Consider the following 12958-nt stretch of genomic DNA (forward strand, 5'->3'; position numbering starts at 1 on the left):
GGTTCATCGATGGATCAAAAACTGGCTGGCGGACAGGAAACAGAGGGTTGGAGTAAAGGGCCATTACTCAGACTGGCAATGGGTCACAAGCGGAGTTCTGCAGGGGTCGGTAGTGGGACCGCTCCTGTTCAATATATTTATCAACGACCTGGAGGCAGGAACGAAGTGTGAGGTTATTAAATTTGCAGATGACACCAAGCTATATAGCAAAGTAAATAACGTGGAGGACTGCGAAGATCTCCAAAAGGATCTGACAACACTGGAAAAATGGGCCAAAAAATGGCAAATGAGCTTCAACATAGGGAAATGCAAGGTCATGCATATAGGGAAAAAGAACCCGATGTTCACTTACAAAATGGGAGGTTCACCGCTAGGGGTGAGCAACCTTGAAAGAGACCTGGGAGTGATGGTGGACACAACATTGAAGGCAACGGCACAGTGCGCCTCAGCCTCAAGGAAAGCAAACAAAATGTTGGGTATCATTAAGAAGGGTATCACGACCAGGACGAAGGAAGTCATCCTGCCACTGTATCGTGCAATGGTGCGACCGCACCTGGAATACTGTGTTCAGTACTGGTCGCCGCACCTCAAGAAGGACATGGCAGTACTTGAGAAAGTCCAGAGAAGAGCAACTAAACTAATAAAGGGCATGGAGGACCTCTCATATACTGACAGACTAAAAAAGTTGGGGTTTTTCTCCCTGGAAAAGCGGAGACTTAGAGGAGACATGATAGAAACCTTCAAGATCATGAAGGGTATAGAAAAGATAGACAGGGACAAACTTTTCAAATTAAGGGGAACCACAAGTACAAGGGGGCACTCAGAGAAATTGAAAGGGGGAAGGTTTAGATCAAACGCCAGGAAGTTCTTCTTCACACATAGGGTGGTGGATACATGGAACGCGCTGCCGGAGGATGTAGTGAGCAGGAACACGCTACAGGGTTTCAAAGAAGCTTTGGATAGGTACTTGGAGGACAAAGGGATAGAAGGGTACAGAAAAGAATAGAGGTAGAGGTAAGTTATAAAATTAGTCAGGGAGCACTGTTCAGGCAATAAGCGGGTGCGGACCGCTGGGCAAGATGGACCTATGGTCTGCCTCAGCGGAGGCAACTCTTATGTTCTCCAGGAGCAATACTGTGGCATTATCAGATTCTTTGTCTTGTTAACCATCCCTTTTTTAATAATTCTCAATACTCTGTTTGCTTTCCTGACTGCTGGATGCCCAATCTTCCAATTTCCTAAGATCTGCCTGCAATTTTTCATAATCTGCACGCGTTTTAACAACTTTGTACAGTTTAGTGTCATCTTCAAATTTAACAAACTCATTCGTCGTTCCAAATTCCAGATCATTTATAAATAAGTTAAATAGCACTAGTCCCAGTACAAATCCCTGCGGCACTCCACTGTTTACTCTCCTCCATTGAGAAAAATGACTATTTAACCCTACCCTGTTTTCTATCCAATAGCCAATTCCTAATCCAAAGCTGAACTTTGCCACCTATCTAATGACTTTTAATTTTTTCAGGAGCCTCTCATGGGGAACTTTGTTCAAAGCTTTCTGAAAATCTAGATACATTACATCAACAAGCTTACCTTTATCCACATGTTTTATTCAGACCTTTAAAGAAGTTGAAATTGGTGAGGCAAGATTTCCCACGGCTGAACCCATGCTGACTGTCTCATTAAATCATGTTTGTTTACGTGTTCATAACTGTTTCCACCATTTTGCCCAACACTGAAGTCAGGTTTACCGGTGTGTAAATTCCCTGCCCTCCCTTGGAACCCTTTATAAAAATCAGGGTAACATTGGCCACCCTCCAATCTTCAGGTACTACCGTACATACGATTTTAGCGACAGGCTACTGATCACTAACAGCAGGTCAGCAAATTCATGTTTGAGTTCTTTTATACCCTGGGATGTATACCATCCGGTTCAGGTGATTTATCAGTTTCTAACTTAGTACATCTTCTAGATTTACAGATTTCTTTCAGTTCCTCTGCCTCATCACCCTTGAAAACCATTTCCGTTTCAGGTACATCTCCTTCTGTAAAGACCAAAGAAAATAATTCATTCAGTCTCTCCGCTATGGCCATATCCTCCATGAGTGCCCTTTTTCTCCTTGATCATCCAATGGTCCCACGGATTCCTTCACAGGTTTTCTGCTTCTGATGTATCTAAAAAAATTGTTATGTGTTTTTGTCTCTTTTGCAAGTTTCTCTTCATATTCTTTATTAGTTGTGTTTATCATTGCTTTGCAGCTAACTTACCAGTGCTTGTGTCTCTTCTAATTGTCTTCATTCTTTAAAGGATATTTTTTGGCTCTAATAGACTCTTTCACTTCATCTTTTAACCATGCAGGCTCTCTTTAACTCTTCTTTCCATCTTTGCTAATATGTGGAATACATCTTGTCTGGACTTCCACGATGGTATTTTTATGTTTAAATGATCTTTATTATTCCAGCAGTAAGAAGCAAATACAAACAGTAGTACCATTCAGGAAATAACATTTTCAACAATATAATCAGTTCCCCTCCCCTCCCCAAGAATCCATGGCCAGTTCAACAGCTGAGAGTGGGAATAAAATCTTAAAGATTCAAAAGTCTACTGTGAGCACGCGGTGTGAGGTCCTGCCAGAAGTGCTCCCACACCTGACAAAATTTGCGACCCGGGCCAAGAGTCAAATCTCCCACCATGCGTCTCTCCAGTGTTGCATGCACTATAGAGGTCTGCACGGGAACGGGGATCGCGGGGATCCTGTGGGTTCCCCATCTGGCCCACGGGACTCCCATGGGGACGCCCCCTGACCCACGGAACTCCCACGGGGATGCCCCCCTGACCCACGGGACTCCCACGGGGATGAAAACAGCCTACCTAAATTCTGGCGATGCAGGTGTGCAGCTTACAAGTCCGGCGTCGCAGCAGGAAATAGCCATGCTGAGCAGTGAGCTCAGCACGTACACAGATGAAAGCCTTGCTTGCTGATTGGTCTGGCGGCCCCGCCCCGCCGTGCCGCCGTACCAATCAGCAAGCAATGCTTTCATCTGTGTACGTGCTGAGCTCACTGCTCAACATGGCTATTTCCCGCCGCGACGCCGGACTTGTAAGCTGCACGCCTGAAAAAGAAATCATCCTGGCCGGGGTCGGTGTCATGCTCCGGAGCTTCTACTGCCTTCCTATCTCCCTCTCCCTTCTACCTGCTTCCGGCCACACCCCCTGCTCCGCGGCTCTCTTCGGCAACTCAGCAGCAGTGATCGACACAAGCTTTTGACTTCGGGGACTACCCTCTGCGAGTCCCGCTTGTTTCAACTTCCTTTTTCCACAAAGGCGGGACTCGTAGAGGGAAGGCCTCGTCGGCAGCTCGTCTTGATCACCGCTGCTGACGAGTTCCTGAAGAGAGCCGCGGAGCAGGGTGGTGTTGCCAGGTGCAGGTAGAAGGGAGAGGGTCGGATGCAGGACTCGTGGGTGAGGGAGGAGAAGAGAGAGAGAGAGAGAGAGGGGAGGGAAACAAAAGGAAATATTTCATACTGGGCTGGGCCGGAGTGGAGGGAGGGTGGAAAGATTCTGGCTACCGGGTGCAGTAACAAAGGAAAAGGGGGGAAAGCTGAAAATGGAGATAGTGACACAAAGAAGAGAAAGAGTAAGCAGGACCTACTGAATAAGGATAGAGATACAGAGGGGACATGAAGAGGAGGTGAAATAGAGACATATAAGTATGCTGAAAAAGTGGTGGGGGGGAGATAAAGACATTGAAAGGGCAAATGGTGAACATGGGGTAAAGACAAGGACAGAGACAAATGAAGATTCTGAAAAAGTGGTGAGATAGGGATATTGGTGAGATGGACACAAAGAAGGGTGATGCTGGAAAATAGGTGGAATGGTAATTCTGACAAATACAGAAGGGAAATGCTGGATCAAGGAGAGATGGGGCTCAGGCTGGATGGAATGAGGAGAAATGCCTTGTTGGCCCGGAACTTCCTCTCCTACGTCAGAATTGACGTCAGGGAGTGGAATGCTGGTCAGCGCGATGCTTCTGCAGGGAAAGCTTGGGACAGCGGTGGCTTGGGGGCTATTCCCTGATGGTGGTGGCAGCAAACCGAGTGGCTTGGGGAGGGCACGGAGAAAGAAAGAAAGGGGGCAGACAGGGAGACAGAAAGAAGGGGGAACAGGGAGACAGAAATAAAAAGTTGGGGGAGAGAATGAGGTCTGGAGGAGAGGAAACATACAGGAGGCTGAAAGAAAGAAAGAAAGATTGGATGCACAGTAAGAAGAAGAAAGTGCAACCAGAGACTCATGAAATCACCAAACAGCAAAGGTAGGAAAAATGATTTTATTTTCAATTTAGTGATCAAAATGTGTCGGTTTTGAGAATTTATATCTGCTGTCTATATTTTGCACTATGGCTCCCTTTTACTAAAACGCAATATCGTTTTTTAGCACAGGGAGCCTATGAGCATTGAGAGCAGCGCGAGGCATTCAGCGTAACTCCCTGTGCTAAAACCTACTATTGTGGTTTAGTAAAAAGGGAAGGGGTGTATTTGTCTATTTTTGTATTTTGTTACCGAGGTGACATTGCATAGAGTCATCTGCCGTGACCTCTTTGAAAAAACCCGGAATATGAATAATTAACATTTTCTCTGCCTTTCATTGTGCTTTGTGTTTTTTTAAAATTTTATTGTTGGTAGATCATTTTGACTTAGTCATTATAAAGTAGCTCGCAAGCCCATAAAGTGTGGGCACCCCTGCTCTTACTCTGGGGCACCAGACCTCCCTCATGGCACACACACGGCAAATGGAAGAAAGAGGAGAATTTTTGGTCGTAGGGAGGAAGGTACAGAATGTGATAGGGAAGAAAAAGATGAGAGTGAGAAATGTGGCAAGGGAACAATGGGACAGATTGAAAGGGATGCAAGAGGGAGGAATATTGGACAGTGGTGAAGGGAATGGAGGGAGAGATGTGGCATAGTGTTGGAGAGGGGTGATAGAAGGAGAAATGTTGGGCATGGGGCTGGTGGGCAGGCACGAAAAATGAGAAAGAGATAAATGCTGGACCATGGTAGGGGGAACCAATGGACAGCAACAGAAGAATTTACAGAAGATGGGAAAGCGGAAAAAAGAAACTGGGACCAACTTTATGGAAAAATAAGTCTCCAGACAACGAAGGTAAAAAACGGAATTTATTGACTAAAATATGTTAGCTTTGGGAAATGTATATGGCAGATGTCTTTGTTTTGTGTTCAAAAGAAAAGGAAATGCATTTCTGGTTTTATTTCTACAGTGTTGAAGTACTTGTTGACCCTTGCTGTGACTGGTGGGGATCCCCAAGCACCGCCAGCAGAGGACCTCCTCTAGAGATGGCCAAAACTCCCCTCCACCAAGCGCAGCAGTCGCTGGCAGCATCCATGAGCCACTGAGGTGCCAGCATCTGTGACTCAGGGACGCTACTACTGCCTGCCAAGCTTGGCAAAAGGGACCCCCGGCCAACTGCAAAGGAAGTCCTCAGCTGACAGTTTGTGGGTTCTCATCAGCTGAGTATTTATATTTTATATTTACATTAGAGGTTCTGGTAGAAACCCATTTACAAAGTATATATTCTTCCCAATTAATATTTCCAAATTAATAAAGTCTCTTTGCTTATTTGTAAATGGGTCTCTACCAGAGCTTTTAATTCAGTAGCATAATTAAATAAAATAACTATTTCTGAAGTTTATAGGGAAGGATGGTGACGGAGGGGATTCCTCGCGGGGACGGGTGGGGATGGAGGGGATTCCTCGCGGAGACGGGTGGGGACGGAGGGGATTCCTCGCAGAGACAGGTGGGGACGGAGGGGATTCCTCGCGGGGACGGGTGGGGACGGAGGGATTCCTCACGGGGACAAGTGGGGACGGAGGGATTCCTCACGGGGACGGGTGGGATTTTGGCGGGGACGGGTGGGATTTTGGCGGGGACGGGTGGGATTTCTGTCCCCGCACAACTCTCTAGTGCACTATCATTAGGGATCTCCATTGTGCATATGACGGGGGATCACGGGAGAGCCAGTTGGTGAAGATGGCTTTTTTTCCCATCAAAAGGGCTCTGGAGATAAATGCTGACATTCCCCTGGGTTTGGGCGAAGCTATATTATAAAATCCAAATAACGCCCTCGGTTGCGGAAGCCATCGCCTTCCCCAAACGATGTGGTATATAGGCTAAGATGTCTCCAAAACTGTTGTATTGCGGGGCAGGCCCAAAACATGACTCAAAGATGCGTGAGCCTGATTGCATTTCGGGCAAGAATGCGACATAGTAATCCCCATCCGGGCTGCACGTTCCGGTGGAATGTAAAGTCTAAGAACAATTTTCAATTGCATTTCCCAGTGAGTAATATTGGGTGACACCTTCTGAATGTTCTTCAGGACCCGTTGTAACTGTTGAGCAGTCAACTGGCAATGCAAGTCCTCAGCCCACGCTGTCGCTAATATATCCAGATTCGTACTTGGTTGGCAATCCCGGATCCCCACAATATGAAATCGTAGAGGAATCCTCTGTTGGGCTGAAAGGCTGAAGAGTTCCGAAAGTGCCTCCCTGCAGACTTCAGTAAGGGCAGCCACTGGGAGGGACTGAACATAGTGACGGATCTGGTAACACAATGGTATTTTTAAATAACATCCACGCCTGATTTACAGGATTAATCCAAGGCCTAACCATATACTATTTGTGCTGCTCTCCTCTCTGAGCACAGATATACTGCTAACGATACTGCCCCTAGGCTTACTTTACTGTGTGAATCACTTGGTGTCTTTTTAGAGCTGAAAGCCGAAAGAAGCTTTTATTACACTCAGTACATGTAAATGGTTTGTGCCCTGTGTGGATCATTTTGTGTCTTTTTAGAGTTGAAAGCAGAGTGAAGCTTTTATTACACTCAGTACATGTAAATGGTTTGTGTCCTGTGTGGGTCATTTGGTGACTTTTTAGATTTGAAAGCAGAGTGAAGCTTTTATTACACTCACTACATGTAAATGGTTTGTGCCCTGTGTGGATCATTTTGTGTCTTTTTAGATGTGAAATCTGAGTGAAGCTTTTATTACACTCAGTACATGTAAATGGTTTGTGTCCTGTGTGGGTCATTTGGTGACTTTTTAGATTTGAAAGAAAAGTGAAGCTTTTATTACACTCACTACATGTAAATGGTTTGTGTCCTGTGTGGGTCATTTGGTGACTTTTTAGATTTGAAAGCAGAGTGAAGCTTTTATTACACTCACTACATGTAAATGGTTTGTGCCCTGTGTGGATCATTTTGTGATTTTTTAGAGTTGAAAGCTGAGTGAAGCTTTTATTACACTCACTACATGTAAATGGATTGTGTCCTGTGTGGATCACTTTGTGTGTTTTTAGATTTGAAAGAAGAGTGAAGCTTTTATTACACTCAGTACATGTAAATGGTTTGTGCCCTGTGTGGATCATTTTGTGTCTTTTTAGATACCAAAGCTGAGTGAAGCTTTTATTACACTCACTACATGTAAATGGTTTGTGCCCTGTGTGGATCATTTTGTGTCTTTTTAGATTTGAAAGCAGAGTGAAGCTTTTATTACACTCACTACATGTAAATGGTTTGGACCCAGTGTGGATCATTTTGTGATTTTTTAGAGTTGAAAGCCGAGTGAAGCTTTTATTACACTCAGTACATGTAAATGATTTGTGTGCTGTGTGGATCATTTTGTGATTTTTTAGAGTTGAAAGCTGAGTGAAGCTTTTATTACACTCACTACATGTAAATGGATTGTGTCCTGTGTGGATCATTTTGTGTCTTTTTAGATTTGAAAGCAGAGTGAAGCTTTTATTACACTCAGTACATGTAAATGGTTTGTACCCTGTGTGGATCGTTTTGTGAATTTTTAGATGTGAAAGTTGAGTGAAGCTTTTATTACACTCAGTACATGTAAATGGCTTTTGTCCTGTATGGATCATTTCGTGACTTTTTAGACATGAAAGAAAAGTGAAGCTTTTATTACACTCACTACATGTAAATGGTTTGTGCCCTGTGTGGATCATTTTGTGATTTTTTAGAGTTGAAAGCTGAGTGAAGCTTTTATTACAATCACTACATGTAAATGGTTTGTGTCCTGTGTGGATCATTTTGTGATTTTTTAGATTTGAAAGCAGAGTGAAGCTTTTATTACACTCAGTACATGTAAATGGTTTGTGTCCTGTGTGGATCATTTTGTGTCTTTTTAGATTTGAAAGAAAAGTGAAGCTTTTATTACACTCACTACATGTAAATGGTTTGGACCCTGTGTGGATCATTTTGTGTGTTTTTAGAGCTGAAAGCTGAGTGAAGCTTTTATTACACTCACTACATGTAAATGGTTTGTGTCCTGTGTGGGTCATTTGGTGACTTTTTAGATTTGAAAGAAAAGTGAAGCTTTTATTACACTCACTACATGTAAATGGTTTGTGTCCTGTGTGGGTCATTTGGTGACTTTTTAGATTTGAAAGCTGAGTAAAGCTTTTATTACACTCAGTACATGTAAATGGTTTGTGTCCTGTGTGGATCATTTTGTGACTTTTTAGATGTGAAAGCTGAGTGAAGCTTTTATTACACTCAGTACATGTAAATGATTTGTACCCTGTGTGGGTCATTTGGTGACTTTTTAGATGTGAAAGCCGAGTGAAGCTTTTATTATGCTCAGTAGCTGGAAATGGTTTCTTATTTTTATGACCCCTTTTGTGCATTTGGATTAGTTTCTGGTGTGTTTTTCTTTTCCTCTTGCCATGGTGGGATTCAGAAGTCACTTTATCACTATTACTAATTTGGGAGGGTCTCTGGTTCTCAGGGCTGTCACTGAGCTCCCTGTCATTTCTCTCACAAGAAGGGCCTCTATCCATTGAGTCTTCTGCAGAGTTTCTCTGTTCCTTTGATTCCTGCTTACAATTCTTTGTGTTAATTATTTCAGGCGTCTGGGAAATATTGTTATAGACGTTTTCTGACTGTGTTTGGATTTCCTCCATTTCTACAGGACCTTCTCCTCGATTCTCTGTTCTCTTCCATTCATGTCGGTTCTGATGATCTGTTGGATATAAACAGAAGATATTTCTCATGAGTTAGAAAACGGCAGTGATTTCTAACTCGTAAAACCTGTGTATAATGAGGAAAGATAGATGTCGCAGAAGGATTTTCTATGTGTGGCTTGAGAATGGGTCAGTTTGCTACATGCAAAGCATTTTTTCAAGCATTTATCTCTAGACAGTGCCAATTTGTGAGCGGTTCCTTGGCAATGGCAGTGTGGAGAGTTAAGGGAGTCAATTCTCTCTAGGGCACCAAATATCCGATTGCTCTAAGAGTAATCTATAGATTTTGCATGTAGGTATAAGAATCACCTATAGCCCACTCGTGCATCGCCTATTTGCACACCACGCACTTGCACGCAATAACTCTTAGGCATTATCTTATGGAATAGCACTTAAGTGCATTTCCGAGCAGTCCTGCCAAATCACCTCCCTTGTGGCACGTAACTTCTGTTTTAGCATGAAAGTTACACGCCAAAGTGGCATTTATGTGTGCAATCTGTTTTATTAAAGTCATCAAAGGCAACAGCCATCAAATACAATGCGGGCATGTCCCAAATTCAATCAACTGTTACAAGTGAAAACCATTAACCCCACCACCTCCCTCTACCCCACCCTAGAATTGAATAGAAAACCAGTGTTAATGAACCAAGAAAATAAATAACAGGGAAAAGAATACGAGACAGAGCAATAATTCAATAATTATACATCAGCAATTCCAAATACCCCTCCCCCCCCACTGGAATAATTCAAGAGGTAAAGCAAAGAAATCCAACAGCACAAACCTATCCAATAGGAAAAGCCCCAAGAGGATCAACGCAAAAGACAAGAAGTCAGGGTCCTGGACTCTGATGGGTCCTGAGAGAAACAATGATGGACTTCCCCCTCCCACCCCCAGCTCCGTCAGAGAGCTACTAGACAGCAAACAAATCATATTTAAAAAATAAAAAAAGGGGGGAGGGACTAGGAGGACATGAGGAATGGCCAGAAGAGCCGCAGCAGCAGGAAAGAAGCTCCGTGTCGCCAACCCCCACAGCTCCAGGCCGATCAAACCTTTAAAGTATTAAATATTAAACTGCGAATATGGGGAGACAAGGAATAAATATAAGGTCCCAAAACCTGCACAAAAATTTTAGATTGTTGTAAAGAAGCACGCACCCATTCCTTCTCAAGCAACATCAGAGCATGTAGCCAGTTACGCCAAGCCCAATAAGAGGAAGAGCGATCAGAGACCCATTCTCCCAAAATAACCTTCTTAGCCATCAACCTGGGCTTGCACAAAAACAACCTGCCCACCCCAGGTAGGAGCCGAAAAGCTTCAAATTTATCCAATAAGAATCCCACTGGGGTAACTGGTATAGGTCGGCCTAATAAACTTTCTAAATAAGAAATCACTCGTCTGTAAAAGGACTTAACCACGGGGCAACTCCAAAAAGCATGAAAAAAGGTCTTGGATGCAGTTTTACATTTTTCATACTGATCTGAGTCCGCCAAACCAGAATGATATAATTGAACCCGCATAAAATACGCACAATGCAAGACTCAGAATTGACACTCCCAGAGATCCACAGATATAGAGAGGGACGGGTTCGATTAATAAGACAACCTATATTAAGATCAGTCAGCAACAGCCCCATTTCCGGAGCACAATGATCACACAAGGCCTCCCAAGACCTCAGCGTCACCAGAGAGCAGAGAGCCTTGTGAAGTGCCGAAACAGAAAGACCGGCATCTTTGAATTGGGCAAAGAAAGTTCGGAGTTTATTCCAGGTTCCCACTGTAAGCCCTCTCCCGACAAAGATCGCACATAATGATCTAGTTGCAGATATACAAAGAAGTTCGTGGCCCGAATCCCATCTGGGAATTGAAAATCCCACCAGGGCATAAGGACACCACCAGGTCGATGTACATGTTCCAACAGAGTCAATCCCAACTGCGTCCAACATTGAAATGGTGAAGAAGTTATGCCCAGGGAAAACAAAAGATTGCCCTGGATAGGTAATTGATCAGACACCTCTGGTTGCCCTCCTAGGTGCAAGACCAGAACCTTCCAAATATCGCAATAAATTAAAATGCAAAGGATGATAAAAGGCTTGCTCATACTCAAAACAGGTATATTTATCTTGCTCCAGAATCCAGTCACCAAGATAACAAAGCAAATAAGCCTGATTATACCTCTGGAGATCAGGGACACCCATACCCCCACCTGACCAAGACCCTAATAAATACCGAAAGGCCATTTGAGGTATTTTTCCGCCCCATAAAAATTTAGTCAAAAGCTGATAGAGAAGGCATATATTTATTTATTCATTCATTTATTTATTTAGCACATCCTCCCAAAGGAGCCCAGAATGGGTTACAAGAGTACATTCACAGTATAAGCAGGACTAACTTTGGCGAATATTACGAGCTACCCGTCGACCGCGGACAAATCCCACTTGAGGAGCAGCGATGAGGTTAGGAAGAACATGAGCCATGCGATTAGCCAAAATCTTAGCAAAGAGATTAGCTTCAACGTTAAAAAGAGAAATCGGCCGATAAGAGCTTGGCAAGGTGGGATCCCGACCTGGTTTCAAAAGCACAATATGAGCCTCCCGCAAGGATGATGGCAAGGACCCCTTGCGACATAGGTATTAAAGGTAGAAGTCAAAACGGACAATTTCCATCGAAAGCAGTTTATAGAACTCAGAATGAAAACCATCCGGTCCAGGCGCTTTCCAAAGTGGACTAGATTGGATGACCAGAGTGACCTCAACCGCCGTAATAGGAGCATTGAGTATCTGATGTTGAGAGGCAGACACGCGAGGAGTACCAATATTATCCACGTATAGCTCACTCGATAGGTCAAGATTTACAGAACCCTTATACAACTGCTGATAGAAGAAGCAGAAAACCTTTGCGAACCCAGTGTCAGTACTAACCAACCCTGTCCGTCCCCCACTACCCAAAGCACTCACATAGAACTATCCGAAGTGTGCACCAAATTAGCCAAAAGCCTCCCCCCTTTATTACCATGCAAATAAAATTGGTGTTTAAAATATTGAAGAGAACGTGCAGTCCAGGCCTGCAAGAGCTCTTCCAAGGAGGCCTGGGAGGCCAGCAAGTTGCTTCTACATTGAGAATCGGGGTGGCAAGCATACCAAATGCGATCCGCCCGCACCTGTCTATCTAAACGAAAGATTGCCCGATCTTGGGCTTTATTTTTAAAACTAGCATAGGCAATAATTTCCCCCTGTAACACTGCCTTGGCCGCCTCCTAGTATAAGATCAGATCCTCTAGATGACCCATTATGGACCTGATAGTCTTTCCACTTGGTAAGTAAATGATCAAAGAATCCTGGATCTTTGTATATAGCCGGCGGAAACATCCACCTTCGGGGACCCGCACACCCCACCTCCAGAGTACTCCAAATGAACGCATGATCACAGACACAATAAGGCCCGATCCCCATAGCTCCCATAGAGGAAAAAAGAGAAGTAGACAAAAGCCAATAGTCAATCTGAGATTGAGTACCATGGGCGTGCGACAGGTGGGTATAGTCCCGTTCTCCGGAGGTCTAATGAAAAGCACAGATAAGAAATACCCTTTGTGGAGACCACTCGCTCCTGAGGGCAGAGTGCAGTCTTGTCCAGACTAGGGTCATGGACCATATTAAAATCACCCTCCATCATCAGACGGATACCCGGAAACCGACTCAAAGCCTTAAATAAAACAGTATAAAAAAACTTATAAAGCTGATAAACATTTGGTGCGTAAATATTGCAGAGGAGCAGCATCGTCCTATTCAAAATAATGTGAGCAAATACAAAACGACCAGAAGGGTCTGCATAAACCTCTTTCACCTGTAAATCCAAAGATTTCCGAATGAGAATCAGAACTCCCGCCTTTTGATTCACTGCTTCAGCGCCAATCGC

At 44.0% G+C, this 12958-nt stretch overlaps 1 protein-coding gene across 1 annotated transcript in view; it reads right to left on the reverse strand.

Annotated features, from left to right (window-relative positions):
- Positions 1 to 12958, reverse strand: part of LOC117354654 (oocyte zinc finger protein XlCOF6-like) — a 229373-nt gene that overhangs the window by 152130 nt on the left and 64285 nt on the right. Inside the window, exon 6 of the mRNA XM_033932496.1 lies at positions 8908 to 9045. Within this exon, the coding sequence (XP_033788387.1) occupies positions 8908 to 9045 (138 nt within the window). The remainder of the gene's footprint in view (positions 1 to 8907; positions 9046 to 12958) is intronic.

This window comes from Geotrypetes seraphini, chromosome 2, assembly GCF_902459505.1.
Source record: "Geotrypetes seraphini chromosome 2, aGeoSer1.1, whole genome shotgun sequence".
In the NCBI taxonomy this organism is placed as follows: Eukaryota; Metazoa; Chordata; class Amphibia; order Gymnophiona; family Dermophiidae; genus Geotrypetes; species Geotrypetes seraphini.